This window comes from Solanum stenotomum, chromosome 3 (genome assembly GCF_019186545.1).
Source record: "Solanum stenotomum isolate F172 chromosome 3, ASM1918654v1, whole genome shotgun sequence".
Classification (NCBI taxonomy): Eukaryota; Viridiplantae; Streptophyta; class Magnoliopsida; order Solanales; family Solanaceae; genus Solanum; species Solanum stenotomum.
In genome coordinates this window covers 13,949,787-13,977,273 of record NC_064284.1, presented here as the reverse complement: position 1 = coordinate 13,977,273, position 27,487 = coordinate 13,949,787, and the positions used below count along the sequence as shown (strand labels likewise).

The window sequence follows — 27,487 nt, the reverse complement described above, 5'->3', positions numbered from 1 at the left end:
CAAAAAGATTAAAAGTCTGTTTGGATTGACTTTTACCTTTTGATTTATATGTCAAAAGTCATAACATATTTTTATCATTTTAGCTTAAAACAAAATACTAATAAACATTTTTCAAATATACCCAACACCTCAAAATTCTAGTGCTTAAAAAATTATTCTAACTTAAAAGTACTTAAAACAAATCAATTTAAACATGCTCTAAATTAATATATACATAAATTATTTTACATTATTAAGAAATATTAGCTAAATTTTTAAATTAGGAGGAGTAAAATAACTCTTATAATCGACTAGGATGAATAAAACCAGAGATCTGAACTTCAAATTGAGTAAATAAATCTTATTGGACGTAAGCTCAAATAATATTCTAAAACCAAAGGAACCCCAAAGATAAAGATCCTCTAAGGGGTTATATGTAATTTAACAAAAGAAAGTAGATATCGTTGGGAACACATAGTTAAATTTTGTTAAGTAGTTGTATTAAACTAGAAACTATAGATATTGCCAAAGCTATTCTGCATAAAAAGGAAAGATGCTTTGGTCTTTTTCTCCAGACACTTACTGGTAACTGTACCCACAGTACTGTCTCTTTTCTTCAGCAGTAGCAGCAACTAGCGCTACTGATTCTCATGAATGAAAGAAGAGAAAACAAAAGATTGGAGGAGAGGGGTGTGATATTGTATAGAGTTGTGATGACTAGTAAGTAAAGAGTAGTACTAGTGTTATCAATGAATATAATGAAGTTTGTTTGTGTCTGAAGAGTTTGAAAGAGACTACTCTGCCAACTTTGGCACTGAAAAACATGGTGTTTTCACCTTTAACATTTATAAGGATGCACAGGAAAAGGACTATTATCTGATTCCTCTTCTTTTTTCAAAATTTTAATTGGCAGTACACTTCTTTAATACTGGGGTCACCCTTACCCAACAAAGATCTCTAAATAGTCCAAATGCAAAATCTAACACATTACAAAAATTTTAAGAGTGAGAGACCAGATAACATAATTTAATTCTCTGTTTTTCTCTGTTTTTTTTTATTAAAAATATATATAGCTCATTCAACTCAATGAAATAGTTTACTATACTAATGAGTACTAGTAGTGAAATGAAGAATCCCTGCAAAATTTGATACCAAGAAATCTCACATTATTGCCTTTGTTGAAAAAAAAAAAAACACCATTATGACAGTCACCGTGCAAGAATTAAATAAAAAAAAAAAATTACACCAAATACTCCTTTTTTTTTAACCATACAACCCTTCATTAAGTATTCTTAGCATCACCACCATCCTCACTACACTACTAGCTATAATCATATAATCAACAAACATAAAAATAAAAGAAACTAACGTTGAGAAAGTTTGAGATGTTCATTGTTGGCAACTTCATGATGATGACCTTCTGATAAACCCGAAGAAATATAACTCAATGCCAATGAGTTATTTTCATCAACAATACTAACTCTGGTAGTTGATTGGAATTTCTGTTTGCAGGAATGACAAGTGATTTGTGAAAGTGTAGAGTTGATTTGCTTGATGGCATGTTCTTTCAAAGCATTAGCCTTATCCAACTCCGCTTGTGCTTGTTGTCTAATTCTCTTAGCATTTGCAAATTCCTGCTCAGCCAACTCGATCTGTCGCTTCGCTTGCTGCCTCGCCTCTTCCGCGTACACCTTTTCTGACATCGCTATCCTTAGCTGCTCCGTTGCCTCATCTTTCAGTCTCAAAGCATCTGAACTACGCTTCTCATTCGCGTTTTCTGACGACTCGTTGAAGTCTGAAGAGCCAATGGAGAGTTGGAGATTGTAAGCTGAATGATCTTCGTTTGGTTTAGATGATACGGAGACGTCAAATGCCGGGCTAGATGATGATGTAGTAGTAGTCAAGAGCTGTAGCTCCAAATTGTGTTTGTTTGTACAACTTTTTATGATGTTGGGATTAGCATTATGAGTAGCTGCAGCTGCAGCGGATGACAGTTTTTTTAGCAATGTACTAGACCATGGTGTTGTGCTGAGATTCGTGTCGCTAGACGGGCTAGGAGTACTAGAAGCTGTGCGAGAAAGGCAAGGTGGATGTAAGGATTGTGATTCAGATCGGAGTCTGCCCATGCTACAAGCGTCTTGATGCTCAATGAAGCTTTCCACCCTACATGAAGAAAGAAAGAAAGAAAGAATAGAAAGGAATCAATTTTTTCGTCATGCAAATAGTAATTTACTTGTTTGGTAAAAAAAAGTAAAGTGGTAATGATTTTGAAAAAGTGAAAAAAAAAGGACAACTTCATCAAATGCTGGTAATATGTGATGATTCAAACTTATCATTGATGAATATGGGAGAAAGTAACTAAGAAGAAAAGCATAACTATGTTAGGCAAAATTACACGAACTTAGCTAAACCAAAAGCATCTTCATAAATACACATTTGACGTACAATAAGAAAAAAAAAAATACTACTACTACTATATACTAGAAGGATAACTAACATCCTCATTCTTCTTAATTAATTAGCAAACAGAATGTTTTTTTTTTTCTTTCGGGGGAGTCAATTTCATTCTTCTAGGAAACATAGAATAATGAAAACAAAAACACGTTGATTATTTAAACGAAATGGATTCAGATTCTTAATTTTTTTTATTGAAACTTAAGAAAAACTTATGAAAGGCTATTTAAAAGTATTAAAATAAAGTACTAGTATTAAGGCAACTAGTATCATTTATATCTGAAGAAACAGTTTACTAATTTTGCGGACTTTGTTTAATATTCCTTCTCTTTCCAAAAGACAGACTAAACAGCCGTTACAAAATCGAAAAAATCCGTAAACCCTCGTATAGAAATCGTTTGTTTTGGACCAAGACATGACATTGTACTACTCATTCGTAGATTTTAAGAATCATATTTATTTTTAAAAAAATAATAAGAAGTGCTTAGTATAGTATTGTTCCAAGCACATACAGCCTATCTCGTAAGGTAGAAGACTATACCTTGAAAAAACGCGGCCACAATCACAAGAATGGCCACGAGTGCCGCAAGTTTTAAGATGAGCTTTGTAATCAGACTGAACCGCATATCCTTTTGAGCATTTCTCACAAACCCATTGCTTGTGATTACTGTGTTTTCTACGGAAATGCTTTTTAATACCGACGAGATCTCCTAAGGCATGACAAGGATCATGGTGGAGACAAGTTGGTTCTGGGCAAACGAAAACGCGCTTTCTAACAATTGGGGTTTCTCTTTTAAGCAGCTTCCATGGAACTTTATGCCTTCTTCTATGCATCTGTAAGTTTTGGTCTCTCTGAAATCCCTGATTACAGATCTCACATACGTATCGATCTGATTCCAGTAACGTTTTCGGTGAAAGCGATACTACTTCTGCATCTGGATCTAGTAGAATTAATCAAATTTCAAAAAAAAAAAGTTAGCATAATTCATCTGATAAAAAAAACAATAGGTGTGTGTTCGATTCTTACTATAGTAATTGAATTATGCATACCTGGAGTTCCTGCAGGTCTTCGTTTTCGTCTACTAGCATTGTTTGCATTTTCTGAGGAATTAAACGGGTCGGATGAAGAAGAGGGATTGTTATTGCTTAACATGGCTGATCAATAGATATGAAAATTCAGTAAAATTAACAAGTTAGGGATAGCTAAGTGGGTGTATTAATCTTAGGTTTTTGAAGAAAAAAAAGGGTTAATTACAACATGAAAAAATAAAACTATGGAGAAGAAAGAGAGATGGGAATTGGAGAAGAAGAAATTAAAACACAGATAAATCCATGGAGGAAAATAATAAAAAGGGTCTTTTCTTCTTTACTTTCTCTCTTTCGGTTATCATCAGCTTTCTTTTAGCTTTTCAACTTTCAGCTTTCTCTCATAAAACTTTTCCCTTTGCCAGATATTGTTGAAGAGTCACACCCCTTAATAAAAACTTCAAGGTTAGGTTCGGAACAAAAAAAATAAATTAAAAGCCTTTTTTAAAATTAAAAAAAATACATTTATTTTATTTTGAGAGAAGTATTGAGAATATTCCTGAACTTTATGTAAATTATAAATTTCGTCCTCAAATTATTGATAGCCTTAAAAACGTCATTTTATTTGACTAACTAAATTTAGATACATTCCGATTTGCTATATGATAGCGAGTGGTCTCAAATTATTATAGAAGCATGAAACTCTTAGTAAAAATCTGAGAGAAGTGTCGAAAACACTTTTAAATTTGGAGAGAATTTAGAAATGAATTTCACTGATATTGCAAGATCAAGGATGCATGCTTAATTAATTACCTGAAGGTTATTATTAGTTCGAAGATGAAGAATTTAAGGGTGTTTTCAATTATTATTATTTTTGGAGAGAGTGGGGGGTGGGGGTATTTGAGAGAGTTCTTGACCCAATCATAATGTTCCAAACTTGATATAATGAGGTAGGAGTACTGAAGACAAGGAAGAAAAAAGAAAGAAGCCAAACAAATAAAAACAGAAGATCATTATTTGATGGGCACAATAAATTTGCATACACATATAAATACAAAGTAGAGACTCCAGTATTATAACACCCACAGGGCCATTTACATCCTACACGTAAGAATTTCTTTTTTGTCAGCCTCTTTCTCTGCATACAGTGAGTGTCTAGCTAGCTAAATACTAACCCCCTTTATTTTGATGCAAATTTATTACACTGCTAATAAAAATTAATTTCTTTACCTTTAATCAATATACCTTTTTCACCTTCATAGGATGTGGTGTAGTATCATAATGGTGAAATTATTTCATCCTTAATTAAAGATCTTGAGTTTGAGCCATGTGTATAAAAAAAAACATCATCACTAAATGGGTCCTGCAATATATGATCCAAATATAGTTGGAACTTTAATACAAACTTCGGACACTGAGTGGAAAGTCTTATACCTTTTTCGATACTTATGATGGCAAATAGCGAATATTTTGTAAAATTAATCAAGATATGTACAAATTGATCGAAGGATCATGATTATAAAAGATGGATCTACTTTTTTTTAAATTGAGTAAATTTTTGCTTAATTAACATTGTAAATTACGAGTTTGTCCCTCCATTCATTGCTGCTAATAGAGTAGAAAAGGACATTCCATCCCTACTCCCGAAGATGCACAATGATTCGAATTTACAAGCAGCTTTTTTATTTGAAAGGACTGTCTAGTCAAAGCTTGCTCAAGGGTGTTTTGGTCATTTTACAGGGATTACTTAGTGTGTGCACATCAACTTTTGGTACAACAACAGCATCGATAAAACAGTGTTAGCATTTTGCAACAGTACATTTCTTCTGCATATGACGTATGGTTATTACTTTTTGTTTTATTATCCTATGTTCGATATTTAAAATATGATTCAATTGATCGTGAGTCAGGAATTTCATATTAAGACATAAAATACTGCATGATAAAAATTATCTTAAATTCGTAATTTAAATTTGAAGAATAAATAAATACTTACAATTCTATCACACATCGTTGTAGCTTGGTGGTCACATAATTAGTTAGCACTCCTAAGAAAAAATCCTACTCATATTTGAATTATATAATATAATACAATATAAACTATATTCAGACAGATAGATTAACCCAGTATTAATATCGGAAAAATTCTTTTACAACACAAAAATGGAGGGTCCAATATAATTGTAATTTCTGGTGAAAAAGTTATCAACTTATATGACACATAAATAAAGAGGAGTAATAATTTGCTGACCAGCCTTAAATGTTCTCTTCTCACATGACCCCCACACCCCACCCCCTCCAAATAATAATTAAAAAAAGAAGAAGCAATATTTTGAGCAATTATAGTTCAATAACGAACAAAAATTGTAGGATTAGTTCTAATTAATGTGGCAGTGGAGAACTAATCATGAGATGCATGCTAATAACAACATGGATTACATGATCAGTCATGTGTCTTGTTCTGATAAACACAAGATTGGAAATACAAACATTTAACACTAAAGTTAGAACTTTAATTTTGGTACATGTATAGTGTCCTACCAGAACAAACATCACTTATGTTAATTTCAATTCACAATATTTTTATGTCTAAGTTATGTATATCTATACACCGAAATACACCTATCACTACAATAAAACACACATTTAGAGGAAATAGATTTTCATTGTATTGCCGCAAAAATATTTAGGGGCAATTGATCATGTAACTTTTTTGTTCGTTAATTGATTGTTGTAGTCCCGGAAAGGAACTTGTATAGGCTACTTCCTTTCTTTTAGATTGTCTAATCAATCTTGTTTTGCTCGTTAGAGGTAAGATACATGTCCCCTCTAATCTTTTGCAAGTCTATCTACTTAAATCACATGGTAGGGGTCTAGCCAACCCCTCACCCCCACACAATCTCTCGGCTCACAACCTATTGGTGATGACTTTTTTTTTTATTTTTAAAAGTAATGTCATTATATATATTCAGAATTGTTAAGGTCTTTAATAATAATTATATAGAGTATTAATTAGTTATAAATAATAATATAGCGGCAATTATATACATCATTGCCGCTAAATGCTTTAGTTACATATGTACGCATATTTGTATGTTAATTTCAATTCACAGTAATATATCAGGTCCTTTGTCTTTAAGGTATTTTAGTACACACATATACGTACATTACGAAGACTACTTCCTAATGAAGGAAAAAAATAAAAGAGAAAATGAATGACAAGAAAAACTTACAGGTTAAGGAATTAGCTACAGGAATAACTTTTGGCAAAGAAAATAAAATTAATGTATGCACAAATTAATTAGAATACAAAAGTGTGAAATAAATTCCAGCAAAATTCATTGGATATGGTACTGTAAGGAAAAAAGTTGATCAAAATGAATATATAGTACTATACCACGTTATGATTTATGGTAAAATTATGGAGCTGTAATATTCCTCTTTGAAGAGAGAACGTGCATGTTTTTTTTCTCTTTAGTACTGTCGATAATAAATTTAGTTATACCGTAAATTCAAGATTTAAAATTTATATATATTTTTTATCATTTCAATTCTTAAGTTTATATAAATAGCAGAAGAAATTAGTTTGACCCAAAAAAGAAAAAAGTGAGGAAAAAGAAAAAGATGAGATTTTGTCATATATTCATGACTGAAAAAGTTATCGACAGATCCACGCTCCCTGCGTGCACCAATATGATGATAATCATTATGTATGTATATACAAAATTCAAAAGATAGTCTATACTAACAAATTATAATGAAAAAGAAACTTAGATCGGAATCTTGTTATTACTTTCTACGTACTTCCCATATATCAATCATGTCACTAATTTTTTTCTACCATCTTCCCTTATAGTTGTGAATATTTTTTTTCATAACCGGCCAAGTTGTGGATATACTTTCCTTTTCCAATGGTCGAATTTTATGTTTAGGAAGTATTGTCTGATATGTAGATCAAAATAGGTTGAATTGGTAAACAAACAGATTATTATTTCACTCAAAAATCATTTAGATGGAAATAGACTAATTTAAAATAAGTTATATTAGGGGTGTACAAAATCGAATCGAAAACCGAATCAAATCGCAAATCAAGTCAAATCGAAAAAAAATGATTAGTGGTTTGATTTGACTTGGTTTGGTATTGAAAAAAAAACCCCGACTATATTTGGATTGGTTTGGTTTTAACTAAAAAAATTCAACCCGAGACCAAACCAACCCGACATTATATATATAATTTTAAAATTTTATTTTATACATAAAAATATTTACTTTGATATAATTTTTAAATATTTCTTATACTTTTTCATAGTTTTTATCTTTTAATATATTATTTCAAGTTTGAAACTAATTAGAATTCTAAATTGTTCNTATATTAGGGGTGTACAAAATCGAATAAAAAACCGAATCAAATCGCAAATCAAGTCAAATCGAAAAAAAAACGATTAGTGATTTGATTTGACTTGGTTTGGTATTGAAAAAAAAAACCCGACTATATTTGGATTGGTTTGGTTTTAACTAAAAAAATCCAATCCGAGACCAAACCAACCCGACATTATATATATAATTTTAAAATTTTATTTTATACATAAAAATATTTACTTTGATATAGTTTTTAAATATTTCTTATACTTTTTCATAGTTTTTATCTTTTAATATATTATTTCAAGTTTGAAACTAATTAGAATTCTAAATTGTTCAATAAAGATGATAGTCCACAGATGTTGGTAATTATAATAAAACTTAAATCAAAATCAAATTAATACTAATGCAAAAAGAAAATCAATTCAACACTAAGAATGACAATAATATTGAATATTTGCTCTTTAGTTTTATATTGGTTTAGACAATTAAAATACATAATCTAATTTTAATTTCCTTTAATATTTAGTCATATAACTAATACTTATTATACTTATTTTAGCATGATTTAGTACTTTAAAATTATAATCATTTTCATTATGTTTTGTTAATTTGCAATATTTGTTTTACGTGATTTCATTATTATTATTTTTTTGTTGGATATTTTAGTGTCATTAATCATATCATATTTTGTGTTATTTTCTTAAGAAACACCTTAGATAGTTGTATTTTGGTAGGACTAAAGAAATATTTGAAGTTCAAGTAAATTATATGTTTGTATGAATACTTTACCGGAAAAATCTGGAAAAAAAAAAACCCCCAAGGTTGAAAAACCCGAGTTTTATTGATTTGGTTTGATTTATAAATTTAAAAATCTGACACAATTTAATTTGATATTTGAAAATCCCGAACCAACCCTTTCATGTACACCCCTTTAAGTTATATATTGAGTCATAGCTAGGTTGATAGCATAACCTCAACGTATGCTTTAAATTTTTTTGTTTGTCTTATTAAAATTTGCTTAATTACCTATCAAATAGAAAGTAGTTTTTAAAATTCTTCTTGGGGCTTTTGGGATATACTAAAATAAATTCATATTTACACAACTAGTACTTTCTTCGACATAATTTATGTGATGTTGTTTTACTTAATACACATTTTATAAAGAAAAAAGACTTAGAATATTTATAATCTAGAATAAATTAGAAATGTTTGTGTCCTTATAAATCATCTCATTAAAAGTAAATATGTATTTCAAATTGAAATATATATATATATATATATATATAAAGGAGGATCATAGACAAGGTGATGCGGCACCTCTCTATGGCCTCCGTTTGCATTTAGCTTTTTTCTTCTATTTTTTTGGCTTTTAAAAAAAATAAAAATTATTATATTATAAAAATAAATTACTTAAATTTATTACAAATAAATATTTTATTAATGGAGGAACATTTATAACAAAAACTCTTCATGTTCTTTATTTATTTATTTGTCCTACTTATAATAAAAGGAGAAACATAATTTATTTTTTTGACTTTTTTTTAATTCAAATTAATTATTGTATTGTAAAAATATATTACTTAATTTATACAAATAAATATTTTATTAATGTAGGAACATTTACAACAAAAAACTCTCCACATTCTTTTTTACTATTTGTTTATCTCACTTCTAATCATGAAATGATAATAAATTTTTTTATATTTTAAGTATTTTTATCTTTATTTTTTAATTTATTCACAAGGAGTTATTACCCATGACTTGCCCCTCTTTAATTTTTATTTTTAATAATATTCATAAGTCTCATCATTTTTATGTCCATAACCTCCAAACTTAAATCTGTAAATTTATGATGTCTTATAGTATTCCTTTATTTTGCCTATAAATTCATATTAGTTTCATAAAGATTCACATTCACAATTATCCTTTCTCTTTTCATCATAATGGTTTGGTTTGTAACAAAAAAGAAGTACATGAAGATAAGAAATATTTCATTGTAAATTTTTATTTTTTCCTCTATTTTTATCTATATAAATTTGTATTTGGTTTGTGAATGAAACTAACATGTAACAAAAAAAAGTACATGAAGTTAATAAATATATCATTCTCAAGTCCTTATTTTTTCATTTCCTCTATTTTATCTATATAAATTCATATTTATTTTCATGAAGATTCACATACAAAGTTATAATTTCTCTTCTTCATCATACTTGTTTGTGAATAAACTAACCTGTAACAAAAAAAAGTATATGAAGGTAAGATATATTTCATTCTCAAGTCTTTCTTTTTATTTTTATGTACTTAGACATGCTTTTTTAATTTTTTTTATGTTTGTATTATCATTCATCAAGTAAGTATGATTAAAAAAAATCTCTGTAATTCTTAACAATGTGTTGTCTGTATGCAATTGCTCTTTCTAATAGTTAGTTTTCTGGATATATATAATATAGTTTGATTATAATATTTGTTAGATTTCAAGAAATAATTATTATTTAGTATTGCTAGTACTATTGAAAAGATAATATACAAATATATTACATATAGTTTATATTTCGTTCTTTCTTTTTGACATAATTATTTTTAATTGGTATATGATTTTTTTTAATTCAGTTGGTTGCATATAATGAAGAGTTTGACATATGGATCAAAACATGATGGCGGATCTACTTGCAAAGGAAGATGGTAGAAGAAAAAAAAAATGAAGCATAATTAGAGATTATTTTTTCACTTTGAATTGTATTAGCAACTTAGTTACTTTTGCTAGAATTTTTTAAATTTTGATTTGTATAAATAATTTAGCTAAATGTATTATATTGTCAATGCTAACCATTTGATCCTTTATTATTCTACTTTTCCTTTGTTATGAAGCAAAATTAATATAATTATCTCATTTTAACAACAACAAAATAAATTATGATGATTAGGAGTTTCATTTTTATTATAATTATAAAAAAGTAATTGAAAAATAAAATATTATTTTCATGATGCCCTTTTTTGCGTATGTAACAATTTGTTTTTGTCACCGTTCTTTTTGCTTTGAAATGTATTTATAATTTTTATGTAATCACCAATTATTATATTTTCTCTGTTCACTTTTTGTATTTTCACCCCTTATTTGTATTTATTTATTTTGCAAATAAAATCAATGCATAATTAGTAATACATTTAATGTCTAATAAAATTATACATTTGAATTATTTATAACTCATGTCTCTTCATATTACTTGTAACTTTTAATATTAAATATTATTCATAACTTTTGTATGTTTCATTTTTTCATAAATCTTCTAAATATTTAATTAATGTTTAAAAAATTATAATAAGCAAATATAATAATAAGGACATAATAAAAAAAATCAATTTTGTTTTGACGAAATCAGAGTTTGAATAGAAAATTAGTACTCCTACAAAAGATAGAGAAAATTAAAACATATAAAAAATTTTCAACGTAATACAATATAGTGTTATTTCAACATATTATCTCTTATTCCATTTACTTCACCACGGTGAATATTTTGTTCTACTGTATACATATACAAAAAAATATTATATTTTATATGTTTACAAGAAATAAAAAAAAACCTAAAATATCGCAGATGAAGAGAAATATTAATAATATCTATATATTCGATACTATCCTAAATATTACATATTTCATATTATTATCTTATAAATATTTCATCTAGCCGCGCAAAGCGCGAATAGTTTCACTAGTTATTACTAAATGTAAAAATCGACATACACAACATCTTTCACTTGTATGTTACTCGTATGTAGGATTTGTTGTTCTTCACAATTCTTGTCTCTAACTATTGTTTATGTACTTTGTTACCCACATCCAATTTTGATGAAATACTTGTCAATTACCATTGGAACACTTATAATCAATTTTAATTTATTTATTTTACCACCTCTCTCAAACTTTTCGAGAAGAATTTCTTCCACTTGTGCACATCGCTGGTACCTTTTTAAAATTAACTTGCAATGTTTTTTTCAACATTTTTCAAAATGATTATTTTCCATGTATAAGTCATTGACCTGACGTTTATCAATGTGACACTTATTGGCTAGCTTCACTTGTCGACAGCGAAAACTATTTGATTATCTTCACAATCGATTGTAGAGGGCTCTAATATCAATTTTAAGAAGATATTTTAATAAATGTTTGAATATTTTCGACATATCTCCACAACTAAAAATAGCTAGTAACATCCCTATTTATAATAGTAGATTTTAACTCAAAGCAAGAAAATATATTCAAAATTTTGACTACAAATTCTAAGTAGGCATTAATGGTATATAAACTTGCAAATATCAAATATTACACAAATTTGATTTCCTTGAAATTGTTTATAAATGCTTTGCTACTATCAAATTTTGAAAATGATCATTGAAATTATTTTCTTGTTAATCCATGAAAACATTTTTTGATGTCATACCAAATTACAAGAAATATTTACACTCTATACGAAGTACTTGTTGCAATTTGCAACTTTTATATTTTATATATTTAAATATGTCCCCTTATACTTGTATAATGATCTATTGGTGATGAATTTTGTTCAACACTGAAGAATGTATACCCCTTTTATGGTGATTTTAATTTGAGATGTTAAATTATGGAGAGAATCTTAGGGGACACGTGGCACTAAAACATACCTCCAAGATTAAAATAAATAATTCTAAATTGCAAATTAAAGGGGCAATTCTTAAGTCCAACACCAAAAATGTGGCCTCCTGTTGCTCTTAAAAAGCTGTGGGTCACCCCAACCCCACCAAAAAATAAATAAATAATTATTTCATCCTGAATCCTATCTAATATTCATCTTAATTTAATTTAAGCCAAATGAAGCTTCATTAATTTATTAATTAGCTTTATAAGCCTAAATAAAGCTATTACAACTACTATTAATCTAATGTCCAATAGGAAATTAGGCACGTGAGTGACGAAGAAAACAGTCAAAAGAATATTTTCGGATCCTTCAAATATCTCTACATATTCGTTGTTTCTAAATTTTAAATTAAGAAAGAAACAAATTAAAGTTGAAAGAATAAAGTTAATAATAAAAAGTTATAAGAAGCTTACGTACAAAAATATCTTTTAAACTTGAATTGATATATTCTAATTAGTGTCAGCATAGGGATTAAAGGGGACCGATTAGACTTTAATTAATTAATTAATTAATTAGTTGGAAAAAAATGATTAGAAAAAATGAAGTAGAATTGAAGTTGAACAATTGGGAGAGATGATTGCCACTTGAGATTGCTGCATGTGTTTGAGAATCCAACTCCCATCATGCTCACATGAATTAAATAATTTATTTGCTTTCACTTACATTTATTTATTTTTGTTTCTTAATAATTAATTTACCAACTTTGGCTTTATTACAATGTTGTCATTATTAATCAATAGCGTATTATAAACATCATAGTGACACTACAAGGAAGAAATCACACCGTGAATGTATATGATGAGTTAGAATTTGAAATTTATTAAAATAAAAATTATTAGATTTATTCGAATATGTATCTGATTCTATAGCTCTAATCTTGATTGGAAGGATAATAGGTGACCGGTAAAATAAGGTGGGTAAATAATATTTTTTAAAGGTCACATATAATTTTTTTAAATCCTATTATTAATTTCTTATTTAGTTAGATGACTTGCATACTTTATGTATCATAAAATAATCCTGCATCACATACTATATTAATATAAGAAATATTAGACTATCAAATTATAAATCTATTCATTTGAAAAATAAGATAAATTACACTACTAAAATTTGAAAAGAATTCTTTTTTTGTAATGATTAATAAAGGTTTTTTAAGTAATATACACTAAAATATAAGAAGAATGTATATCATCAATCATTTTAACCGGTTGTAGTATGCTATCTCTTTGTATTTTTTCATTAATAGTTATGTATCATTGCAAGTGAATTTAACCTGATTGTTTAATTGCATTATACATTGGCAATAAATAAAATATAAACTCTGTGATTAAAGAAATGTAAAAAGAAGCTAAGTTTGGAATTAAAGTATGAATCGCCGCGATACTACATGTCTACATCAAAACTTTCCAAATATAATATATAGCAATTTATTGACAATTTTTGTTGTGTTTATTGAACCCTTCACATATTTTATAAAAAAGGAAAAAACTTCAAATACATTATTAGTAAGTAGCACTATTGCTATTTGGGAACTCAACATTTTTTCTTTGCCTAATCAAACATTTAAAAAATATTTTATTAAAGAGATTGTGATAACACAAATTGATAAAGAATATCAGAATAATATATATATAGACACACGATATACAACTTTATATATACACGCACATCTAATTATTACGAATATTTAGTGAATTTATGATAAGTATTTTATTCATATGATATACACAACTAATTTTGTGACATATAATATATATACACGATATACAACTTTATATATACACTTCGTAGTGGCGTATTTGAGTCTGCTTTTTTGCTCCAAGCTGGTCTAAATTACCTGCTAGTCGACTTTTACACAAACAAAACACTCCAGTTTAGATGTTTAGTTGGAATTTAAAGAATATATATCATTAAGTGTGACATTAGGGAAATAATATCAACTTTCCTTATTACGTTTTTATTTGTCCACTATTTTAAAAATATATTTTTATTTGTCACTTTTAACATATCAAGAAAAAATAATTATTTTTTTCAAGTTTTACCCTAAGCATTAATATCTTCTTATTCCCAAATCATTTTTCAAAACATATTACTAAACATCAATTAATATGGTACTATATATGATAAAATACACGCATCAATCATTGTTTTAAAGGGGTGTGCAAAATCCAAAGTGAACAAGTAAAAATGAACAGTGGGTGTACTTAAAATTGGATACACAAATGCATGAAATTGATTTTGAATACATATATATAAAAATTGTGAAACTCAGAGACATTGTAAAATACAAATGCAGAGAAGGCTAGGGACGAGAGAGGGAGAGAGGTGATCAAGAGAATTATTGTATTCCAGATAAATATGAGTCACACTTAAATATAGTGTATCTAGAACAAGTTACACCTAATTTGACTAGCGTGTATCTGAGATACATATATTTATGGTAAAATTACTAAAGTACACTACATATGTTTACCTACTATCAATTAATCCCTTCTCTTTCATAAAAATTCAAAAAATCCCTACTTTTTCCCCAATTCCTATTTTCCGGATACTTTATTGTGAAAGAAATCAAACCCATCTTCCTCACCCCCAAAATCTCGCCTATAATCTCTCCCACTACCAAATCAGTTACCGCTTTCAAAGCAATTTGATTTCCAAACGATTCAACAGTGTCAAAGTTCAAAATAGGTATTCTTCTTCTTCTTCTTCATTTTTCTTTCAAAATCAATTTTTTGTTTCAATCGATTTTGGATTATTTGTCACAATGGATCATCCGTCTTTTAATATTGGGATTTCCCAATTAATAACACCTAACAATGAACAAATTTTTGAATCTGAACACCGAAACTTGAATGAACAGAGGTCTAAAAGCTTGCATGCAACGACATTAATGGCGAATCGAACTTCTTCCAAGAGAAAATCGAAAACGAAAGTGGGGTCATCATCTAAAGCAAAAACTAAAAAGAAAAGGGGTAGAAAGGTTGCCCCTCCCATTTTACGACCAACACTACCCATGGTATGTCTATCTTTTGCTTTTCATTTTACACGTTGTTGAAAAATAAACGTATCTAGTGTATATTGTAATCTGTAGAAACACTGATTGTTTGGGTTTGAGTTTTACTTTTAAATTTGTAGATGAAAGATATGGTTGTTAAAATAAAGTATCTGTTACTTGTGATTCATATATCTGTTTATCAATTGCTGATATCTTATTGTTGATTTTAAGGTTTCATTGTTGAAATAAAGTATCTGTTACTTGTTGATATTAAGGTTTCATGGTTGAAATAAAGTATCTTTTAATTGTGATTCATATATATAGATGATAGAAAAATAAGTATTTGTTTTACATTTGTAGATGAAAGACTAGTTTAAAGCAGGTTTTGTGTGCTGCGATTTGTATTTAAGATAGGCAAGTTTTGTATTTAAGATAGGCAAGTATTTAAGATGAGAGACTAGTTTAATGTTGTCGCATTTCCTTTGGACAAGAACTGGTTTTATACTATGTCACAGCCAAAAAAATGTTGGACTGATCAGGTACAATATACAATACAATTATGTATTAGATACACAATTAACATGTGTAACTCAAAAAAAATAGATTACTAATTTTGTTGTATAATTGTTACATGTATCATATATTGTTGTTTTATGTATTGTGTTCTTTTTTTCTTTAATTTTGCAGCACATAGATGTAATTTTTTACTATCTACGCAAGAAGTCAAAACTAAGAAGCATGGATCAATACAGATACACTACGTGCAACTGCTTGTTCAATACCTATATAAAAAATGCATACAAAAGGTACTATTGCAGTCCTGCAGATGATACTCTCAGTACACAGCAGCACATTGCTCGAGCTGATGTTGTATCTATATATGAAAGGTCCATCAAAGACGTCATCAATGGTTTTTCTGTCCCTGCTGCTTTACCATGGCATCTAGTAGATGAGGTATATATTCCGATCAACTGTGACGAAGAATTTCATTGGGTGTTGGCTGTGGTTGTTTTAAGGAACCAGTTAATCCGAGTTTATGTCTCAAATTTGGGAACAAGAAACATAAGTCAATCTGATGAGATAAAACAACTGTCTATCATCTTGGCTAACTACCTTCATGATAGTGGATTCTTTGATAAAACCGACAGAATTGATTGGGCAACATTGGATGCATACAAAGACAACAAAACTGGTGAATTGATGGATCCACAACATCCGTTTGAAGTGGAATTTGCTCGAGGCATTATGCAACAAAAAAACGATAGCCTGTAAGTATTTAATCCACCCAGCTTCATTTACACATTTCCTTCAATTTATAATGTATCTTCTTTATGTTTTCAGCGACTGCGGAACATATGTAGCTGCTTTTGCTGAATTTCTAAGCGATGAAATTAAGGTCCCATCAATTTCTTTTCAAAGTGAATATCTTCGCTCAAGATATGCAACACTGTTATGGAAATATGGTACCGACAAGGCCAATGCTGGATACGTTAGCGAGAATGATGATCCTATAAGGCTAAAGGCTGCTTCCATTCTATTGCCAGATGATGAATTGTTTAATGTAGATTAGTTGTTTATTGACTGACTTACCGTAAAGACGTGAAGTTTTACTGTTTTGAAGATACTTTAAGTGTTTTGTAGTATTCCTCTCCAGGTCTACATTATATTTCTAAGTAATTAATTATTATATTTTTGAAGAGCAGTTATTTTCACTATTTTTATGTCGCTTCTAAATTAGTTTTCTCTGCATTTTAATACCGTACATTAATTTTTCTATATTATAAGTATTATACATGTCAATGCAGATTTTACAACAGTGAATCTGATACAAAATTTCATCAATCATATTAAGTATATGATACAANTTTTCTGTCCCTGCTGCTTTACCATGGCATCTAGTAGATGAGGTATATATTCCGATCAACTGTGACGAAGAATTTCATTGGGTGTTGGCTGTGGTTGTTTTAAGGAACCAGTTAATCCGAGTTTATGTCTCAAATTTGGGAACAAGAAACATAAGTCAATCTGATGAGATAAAACAACTGTCTATCATCTTGGCTAACTACCTTCATGATAGTGGATTCTTTGATAAAACCGACAGAATTGATTGGGCAACATTGGATGCATACAAAGACAACAAAACTGGTGAATTGATAGATCCACAACATCCGTTTGAAGTGGAATTTGCTCGAGGCATTATGCAACAAAAAAACGATAGCCTGTAAGTATTTAATCCACCCAGCTTCATTTACACATTTCCTTCAATTTATAATGTATCTTCTTTATGTTTTCAGCGACTGCGGAACATATGTAGCTGCTTTTGCTGAATTTCTAAGCGATGAAATTAAGGTCCCATCAATTTCTTTTCAAAGTGAATATCTTCGCTCAAGATATGCAACACTGTTATGGAAATATGGTACCGACAAGGCCAATGCTGGATACGTTAGCGAGAATGATGATCCTATAAGGCTAAAGGCTGCTTCCATTCTATTGCCAGATGATGAATTGTTTAATGTAGATTAGTTGTTTATTGACTGACTTACCGTAAAGATGTGAAGTTTTACTGTTTTGAAGATACTTTAAGTGTTTTATAGTATTCCTCTCCAGGTTTACATTATATTTCTAAGTAATTAATTATTATATTTTTGAAGAGCAGTTATTTTCACTATTTTTATGTCGCTTCTAAATTAGTTTTCACTGCATTTTAATACCGTACATTAATTTTTCTATATTATAAGTATTATACATGTCAATGCAAATTTTACAACAGTGAATCTGCTACAAAATTTCATCAATCATATTAAGTATATGATACAAAAAATAAAGTATCTTAAAATGACATAATTATTGTTCACACAACACTGTACAATTTATATTTTATAGGATTATAAGATGATATTAAATTTTTTTTACTTACATAAATATTAGGTATATGATACATAGGTGCCTAAAACATTTCAAATTGATACAGTTTTATCATTTCATGACAAAGTTTCAAAGATATAAAGTATCATATACATATTTTATACTAAAATCAATCTAATTTTTTAAATATCTTATACTTAATTTCCAGAAAACTATTTTGTGCATGAAAACTCAAATTTCGTCCATAAATATCGAAATTTTATGTATATGATATATAATATTGGTAAAAAAAACAAATTCTGATACTCTATTATTACTAGATACAAAATTTAGAAAATAATATTATGTATATGATACCTTTTTTTAATGTTGTCTCTATTAACTTTGGCACACATCACAGCTATTTGGCACTATTAATCGATGTAAAAATTATAAAAAGCACATAGTATACCAATCTAATTTTTATAATAAATTGACAAGCAAATAATGTTGCCAAAAACATAACATTATTCATTTATTGCATCATAAAATAGTAACCATTACGAATCTTTTGGGAAGAAAGTACAAGTTCTTCTATTGTAACCTTCCTGTCCACATTGTCCACAACAGTTCGTGTTTGTGGTAATCTTTTCATCTGAATTTTTCTTCCTCTTTTTTCTTGGCCTTCCAGGCATTTTTTTGTATCTTGGTGGCAAGACTACTTCTTCCAAAACAGATTCTGGAGCTATCCAATCATTTTTGTCTGGCATTGGTTCTATTGGAAGTGCATAAGTGTTTGTTAATGCATCATGTTTATAGTAATCAGAGCAATAGGGATGTACATCTTTAATATTCTTCTTCTTCAAAATAGTCATTGCGTGCGCACAAGGTATCTCGTCATGTTGAAATCTACCACATGCATCTGAATGACATACTAATACGTAGTTGCAATAAAATAACAGTACCCCATACATTATTACAAAGACTTTTACTTAAATTGTAATCTGCACACAGTTCAATGACGACTCATATTATATATTTGATATACAAATCAGATAGCAGATTCAAAATTCAATTAAACTGTCAAGCAGAAAACCTTATGATACCTAACAACTATAATTGCACCATACACACGTTATTTGTGTATCATGATCAACACGATATCAAATAAATCTTAAAAAATCATCAATTTTATAAGATTGAAGTATCACATACCTTTTGCTATCAGATCTCTTAACTCTAAAATTGAAGTTATGCTTAATTTTATATTTTTCCATAACAGCCATTAGAGTTGCCTTATCCTTGTACAATTGCTTCACTTCCACATTAGAAATATTTGTATCTGATATATAATTTTCCACCTCCATCTCTGGTATGTAATAAGAATCACAAATTTTCGATTCAACAATGCTTAGAGCCTTTGTGTCTATTTTTCCACCTTCAACACACACAATTGCACCTGTTGTTGCATTAAAATTATGTATATCTTCATCACTTCTATCCGATATATCAATGCATAGTGGATACATACCAAATTCTACCTCATGTTTCTTCACTTCTATGTACAATTTCACCCCCATATCATTCCGAATACACAATGGACATGAATTACCTTCTACAACGTATCTGATCTCCATATTTTTTTTTGAATCATCAATATTTAATTCTGCTGCAATTGCTGATTTGAGATTAACCAACGAAATATTTTTCCCAACCACTATGCCATCAATTTTGTATTGCTCGTACCTAACATCACTTTCCCATATACCTGAATGCCTTAACAAGATGGAAATATTCATTACAAATCTTCACCAAAAAAAAAATGTTGGAATTTCCAGAGCTTTTCGTAAAACAAGAAATAAAAATTTCAAAATTTGAATTTCGAAATTTTAGTTCAATAGTGTTTTAAGATTGAACGATTTGCAGATGCATTAAACGTATGCGTTAATTGCGGCAGTTAATTTTTAAATCCCTTAATTAACGCATAAATCTGTTAAAATCCCTTTTTTAACGCACTAACCTGATAATTACAGCTTCTTAATTAAAGTATCCAGCCGCATATTAAAGTATCCGCAACACAAAAAAAATAAGGAAAATTCGTAATTTATGAAAGAGTAGGGACAGGAAGTAATTTGTTTATTATACTATGTGCTTTATATAATTTTTACTATATTTATTCCGTCATATACAATAGTGTGCTTTGTGTTATATCCTCATCTTTTTTATGAGCAGGTTTGTTCTTCAAACAGAAGTAGAGAATTGGGCCTATATCCTCAACGGCCCAGTACTAGATAAATCATGGTCCATGTGCCAATAGAAAATAGGCCCAGTGAGGAATTGTACAAAATTCAAAAACGTAATTTAACAAAATGAATAGTAAGTAAATTTATTAATCTTGTAGCCTATAGAATCAAGTAGCGTACCAACATTATTGCATCTCAAAATAAAAATAATTGCATTGTACAAACGGTCCTGACCAAGTCATATTAAGTTGATTTTCAAAGTTTGACCAATCAGACTATATAATAAGTCTCGGGCTAGAAGCTTTTTCCGGTGCGTTTCGCAGAATTAAAAATAGTGATTATTGCCATGGTAGTAAAACCAGCAAGAAGGATTCCACTGGCAATAATTGCATTGTCAAAAAACTTGTCACCCTTCTACCTAAATTCTACTCGTACTTCATCATCTTCATTTATGTCTTATTGATTCGTCAACAAAGTTTTTAAATTCAATACTGACGCCAAATCCTACACCAACTCCACTAGCCAATAAAAATGCCATCACCTGCCAATTTGTTCAAAATTGCACATGTTTTCTACCAAAAACTAATTTAATTTATGGAGTCATCACTCGGTATGTATGCTGGTTGAAGGTAGCATGTATCGAGTGGCTGACACTAACTTAAAAGATTTGTTGTTCCATGTACTTCTATAATAAAAAATAATTTAACTTTAAATTTTCTCTTGTATCTTTTATGAAATGATTTATAGGTAAACAAATGTCTAAGGTTGATTTTAGAACACAAATTTCAGAAGTCTTATTATTTTTCTTATACTTTATGTTGAGTTAAACAATGTCATATAAATTGGAATCGAGAGAATACAGTAATTATTTACAAGTAGTATTAAATATTAGAGAGCTATTTGTAGACTGTGATAGTATACAAATAGAAGCATTTTTAGGTAAGTTGAGAAGAAAATTAACCTTATCTCCGTAAAAATCGAACATAGGTAGAAATTGGCCACTGATCAGCCTCTTCCCTTTAATTGCTTGATACAATGCGAAAGGCAGTTGAATCAATGAGTAAAGAATTTCCCCTGCATCGATAGCTCACACATACCTGTAATTAAGAGATTTTTTTTTAAAAAAAATAAATAATTAATCATGAGATTGAATCATAAATATTGACAATTTTATAAAAGGCATAATATATAGATGGACATCTTAATTTGACCTGCAGATACGTAAGCACTCCAACTTTGAGAATACACCTCGATTCGTCTTCATTATATTTCGTAGAAATCTAAAGCTAACGTGACACAAATTATTGAAGATATCTATCTATATATTACTATGTATTTACAAAATTTACCACAACAAACAAGAAGACGATGTATTCGTTTTAGGCAGAAAGCCTAATAAGTTAGTTCAATCTAAAGCTGCCCAATTTGGACTGCAGTCTGCACATATAGTCCAAATCGGGATGGATTTGGTTTATTTGCTATAGTCATGATAATTATGAAATTTGTGTTATAGAACATGACTTTCTCACTAATTTTCTATCGGATCAACTCACTAAAAAATGCATGATAGGAAATAGAGTCTTACTAGAATTTGGTTAGAAAAGAAAAAAAGAGGGATAGAGTCATGACCAGTAGTCTCACTATATATATACACGCTAATAATTGCAGCAAATCTGTCAACAAGAAAAAATGTATATATTTGATATGATAATTACAATTTATAAATTTGTAAGTTTGCTTTAAAATGAAATTACTTTGACTTTCAACGATTGATATATTTCCTCTTCTATCTTAGGATTTGTTTATTTTACTATTGACATTTCGTATTCTCTCTTTATTTAATAGTACTCTTTATATTTTATATGATTTTTTTTCCCACCTAGCTAGGTGATTTACTTATAATATTTATGTTATGTTATGTCTTATCCTAAATGGTGGTAAATTAACTACAATTTAATTTAAACTATAAATAGAGTAGTCCTTTTTATGAATTTGCTATAAACTCTTAGCATTTTTTTAAGACAAGCTAACCAAATGAATAGTCTCGGACTCTCCAACTACAAAATTTTTATGAGATGTAGGCCTCAACAGGTTTCTCAAATGCTATTCAAACAAAATTTAGAGTTTCACTAGAGTTATTATAATCCATATGGCGAGAGAGTTTCTCAGATGGTAAGTACTTCTCACTTCCAATTCAAAGATTGTGAGTTAGCGTCGCCAAGAAAGTAAAAGGGTGGGAGCTCCTAGAGAGGGGTTAGAAAAAATTCGTTTGCGGTCATAATGTCACATGTTTTCACAAATTTCTCTGAAAACTGAAGGAAGGATGTTATGGTACCAAATTAAAACGAGACATTAGAACATAGAAAAAAAGACGTTCAGAAATAACAAAGATAATAGAGATAATAAGGCACTGTAGCTATAATTTTGGTAACTGTGCTCCATAGCTATAGTTTTGTTTGCTATGAATACTGCGATTTGTATATTTCTCTTGCCCGTTTGTATATTTCACTTGCGAATATACAAACAGAGTAAGTATATACAAATTCTGTATTTATACATTTGAGAGTTTTTCAAAACCCCATTTGTGTATTTCGCTTGCCAATATACAAACATGGTAATTATGATTTTTCATAAATCGTATACAAATATCTAGGGTAAGTATATACAAATTCTAGATTTATACAATCAGGAATTGTATTATACAAATTCTGGATTTATACCATCAGAACAAATTATACAAATTCTGGATTTATACAATTAGAAAACTGAATAGCAAAATTTCATGAAACTGTGGCCGTGGATTAAAAATAATTGAAACTATAGCTATATTATGTAATATAGTCTATATGTTTGTCATTTCGCATAATATTCCCTATATATATATATATATATATATATGGGCAAATCACATAAATCCCACTAGTTTAGGTCTTAATTATTAAGATTCCCAATAGTTTCAAATATTACTTCCTCTACCATATTTTATGATTAGGATACATGAGTCTGAATCCATGAGATACATGTATCTGTCGAATTTTAAAATTGAGATACAAAATTTATTTATTTAAATTAATTGGTTGTAACTTATTTCCTTAATTAGAGGAGTAATTGAGGATTTTCAAAATACATAGATAATTAATTTCATTTTATTATTCTTTGAAATAGTAAATTCATTAATATTATTAATATAAGATAAAAACATGTATATCTTGGTAATGTAATTTGATTAATTTCAAATTATTACTCTTAAAATAATAAATTCATTAATTTGATGTATCTATTATCAATATATGATGTATCCAACAAACTAAACATTTAGATACATGAGTGTCATACAAGTACATTCATATGTATCATAGAAGTATCTAGCATTAATTTCATGTATTTGTTATACGTATCTAGTATTAATTTTATGTATATATATATATATATATTAATTTCATGTATCTTTTATATGTATCTAGTATGAATTTGATGTACCAAGTATCAATTGTATATGTTATATCCAAAAACATGCATCTCGAATACATAGTAAACATATACATCTAATTATGTGTATCTAAATATGGAATATACAAAAAGAAGAAGCATATATGTGTATCTAAATTTCATACGTTATATCCAAAAATATGTATCTCGAATACATAATAAGCATATACATTTAATTATGTGTATCTAAATATGAAATGTAGTTGAAACACATGAATTTATGAACAAATCACGACTATAGAGTATATGTCGTATCATTAATATCATTATGCTGTTAAAAATCATATATTCGAAATTTAATATATAGTGGATACATATACATGTTCAGATACCCCATTACTAAAAATACAACTCGAATCTTAATTAAGATTACTACTTATTGGATACACATGTTTCAAGGGCTATATCAAAGTAATATTGGTACTACTACATCCATATCACAGTAACCAAAGAAAGTCTTAGAAGAACACCAGCAAACAAAAAAAAACTCTCTACAATATTCCCTTTGATCCTTTTGCACTGTGGCATAACATAATCTAAACTAAGATCCATTTCTTTCGGAGACAAACAATCAAGACCCACTATGAATTTAAAATTTTCTCTGTAGCAGTTACTGTGATTGGAACTCGTGATAAATGAACAATACAAAATGATATTTTGGTTCAGGAGAATTTGTGGTGATGATATCTTGAGAAGAAGAGAGTAGATTAACTATTGTTGAAATGAAATTGTAAGGTGAAATTCTTGAATCAGAAAGGAGGAGACATAATTGAGTGATAAACATGGGAGGGGAGAATTAAGAGATAGTGGTTGATTTGGAGTAAAAGAGTTATTTAAGCAGATAATTAATCAATAATAGTTTTAAGGGATGTGGGTATCTAATAGAATTTTCAAATAATATATTAATATATGGTATAAAATACTAAAAGTGGTAATATATGTAATTGTTTAAAAGTAAAGATAATATTAGTATATATAGTAGTGATGTATGTCTAATAAGGTANTCCACAAACTCATCCAGTCCACTTGCTCCTAAACTTCCCAAGTCATTCGCTAATTGGTCTAGCGATAGTTTGAGTTCAATACTCACACCAAATCCCACGCCAACTCCACTTGCCAAGAAAAACGCTATCACCTGCAAAATTCGTCACAATCACTGAGTCAACCTCTAGTCTTTGTGTTCACAGGATTCAAAATCAATATTTATACATAAAAGATAAAAAAATATCGAGGAAGATCGAGGGACACCTAGATCATTTGTTTTTTGACTTAAAAAAATCATAGGTGGATTCAGAATTAAAAGTGTATGGGCAACCTCATATTACTAAATAATGATAATTGGATTCAGAATTAAATAATTCTCCATATTTAATATAATTATTTTAATATATAAACAGTATTAGAATAACCATTATTGAATTTACTTGAACTTATAAATTAAATGAGACTCTACAGCCGCTCTTGTTAAAATTATAAATGACAAACTTCTAATATCGGAAGCTCCGTTAGGATGTTTATTGTTTACACGTTTTACAAAAGAAGGGAGCCTATTTGGTGAAATAAATTAGTTAGTAACACATGAAAATGGAAACCATAGTATAAAATGCGTCCTAATATGGGCCAATTGGTTTTGTACTATATTATTGTGAAAGCAATAAATAGATTTTGGTGTTTATATATGTAAAACATATGTAAGCAAGCTAGTAAGATTCACGATTGGAGTGTTTTATATCTCTTACAAGCACGTCTTACAAATGGCATGGAAACTGAGGGAGTACATTAAAAGTATATTTGGATGGACTTAGAACTTATGACTTACGTAAATCTTAAGTTATTTTTGCTATTTCAGCTTATAAACAAAAGTACTATAGTAAAAACTATTTTGGCTTAACAGTATTAAAAGACGAGAAAAAAACCTTATCTCCGTAAAAATCAAACATAGGGAGAAACTGGCCATTGATCAACCTCTTCCCTTTAACGGCTTGATACAACGCGAAAGGCAACTGAATTAATGAATAAAGCACTCCCCCTGCTGCCGCTGCTAACACATACCTGTACTTATAATGCAATTAAATTATTAGCAATTTTACAGATTTAATTACCAAAATAACAGAAAATTTCTTATATATATACTTTTAATCTTCTTGTTTTTTTTTTTTCTCATCACCTGTAGCCTCTAATGTCACTGAATTTGGTTTTGTCACCATCAAGTTTGAAGTTGTTGGTAACAATAAGCGCACCTGCAGCTGCGCACGCAGATAGAGTAAGTATTCTCAGCACAACAATTGAGTTGATTATTATACGTTTAGACGTAGCCATTCAATTGATCGGTCGATCGATTCACGCTTAGTTTTAATTTCTTATTCCCTTAGTGACAACAATTTTAAATGATCATCACCTTCAATATTTTTCACATCCTTTTATACACCACTTAAACATTGCTGAATTGGTCAAAAAGAAATTAATTAAATTTTCTGAATAAGGTCATTGTAGCCGGACGTGAATGTCAGAGAAGGAAACGCGTAATTTCTTCGGAGGGAAATAAAAAAGGCATGTTGATTTTGTAGTTTACTTATTAGATATGGTAAGAGCTTTGAACAAGCAAGGAATCCAAATACATGCATAATGCTTAGTGTTACTATCGAAACAAAACAAAATAATGAGACACGTAACTTGTTTGCGGAGGCGGGCGGAGCTAGGACGTGGGGTTCATGAGTTCGGACGTATCCAAACGTTTTTTGTAGATCTTATATTTGTACTAAAAATTAATTAAATTTAAATGTATATTAATTTGTGAACCCCTAACAAAATTGATTGAGGGTTATTAACGAAATTTAGAACTTCAAACTCTTAGGGTGTGTTTGGTATGAAGGAAAACATTTTTCAATTTTCTCATGTTTAATTTGGTTGGGTAAAATGTTTTCCAAATCAACTCATTTTCCTCAAATTTAAAGAAAATGACTTCCCTTCAAATATTAAGGAAAACATTTTCTAAATTACAATTTTGGTGGAAAATTAAATTTAAAGCTTATTTTTAAAAAGATATTTTTCAACTTCAATTTTTTTATTTTTTTATCCCATCCTCACGCCGACCCCCCCCCCCTCCCCTCACTTGCCCCTCTCCACTCCCCCCCAAAAAAAATATTTTAAAGTTTGTTTTTAAAAAATATTTCCAATTTCAAATTTTTATTTTCACCCCACCCCTAACCTCGACCCCCCCTCTGCCAACCCCCTACCACCCCCTCCCCTAAAAAATAATAATTAAAGTTTATTTTTAAAAAATACTTTCAATTTCAATTTTTTATTTTTCACCCCCCACCTCACCCCTACTCCCTCGCCAGACCCTCCCCCTCCCAAAAAATAATAAATTTAAAGATTGTTTTTAAAAAATACTTTTCAATTTCAAAATTTTATTTTCC

The 27,487-nt window shown here is 29.0% G+C and overlaps 1 protein-coding gene across 1 annotated transcript in view; it reads right to left on the bottom strand.

Moving 5' to 3' along the window:
- Positions 1-1,255: 1,255 nt before the first annotated feature.
- LOC125860619 (zinc finger protein SHOOT GRAVITROPISM 5-like) overlaps positions 1,256-27,487 on the bottom strand; it is a 32,658-nt gene continuing 6,426 nt past the window's right edge. Inside the window, exons 2-4 of the mRNA XM_049540616.1 lie at positions 3,484-3,857; positions 2,975-3,374; positions 1,256-2,142 (exon numbers count right to left, since the gene is read on the bottom strand). Coding sequence (XP_049396573.1) covers positions 1,344-2,142; positions 2,975-3,374; positions 3,484-3,586 — 1,302 coding nt within the window. The 5' untranslated portion in view covers positions 3,587-3,857 and the 3' untranslated portion in view covers positions 1,256-1,343. The remainder of the gene's footprint in view (positions 2,143-2,974; positions 3,375-3,483; positions 3,858-27,487) is intronic.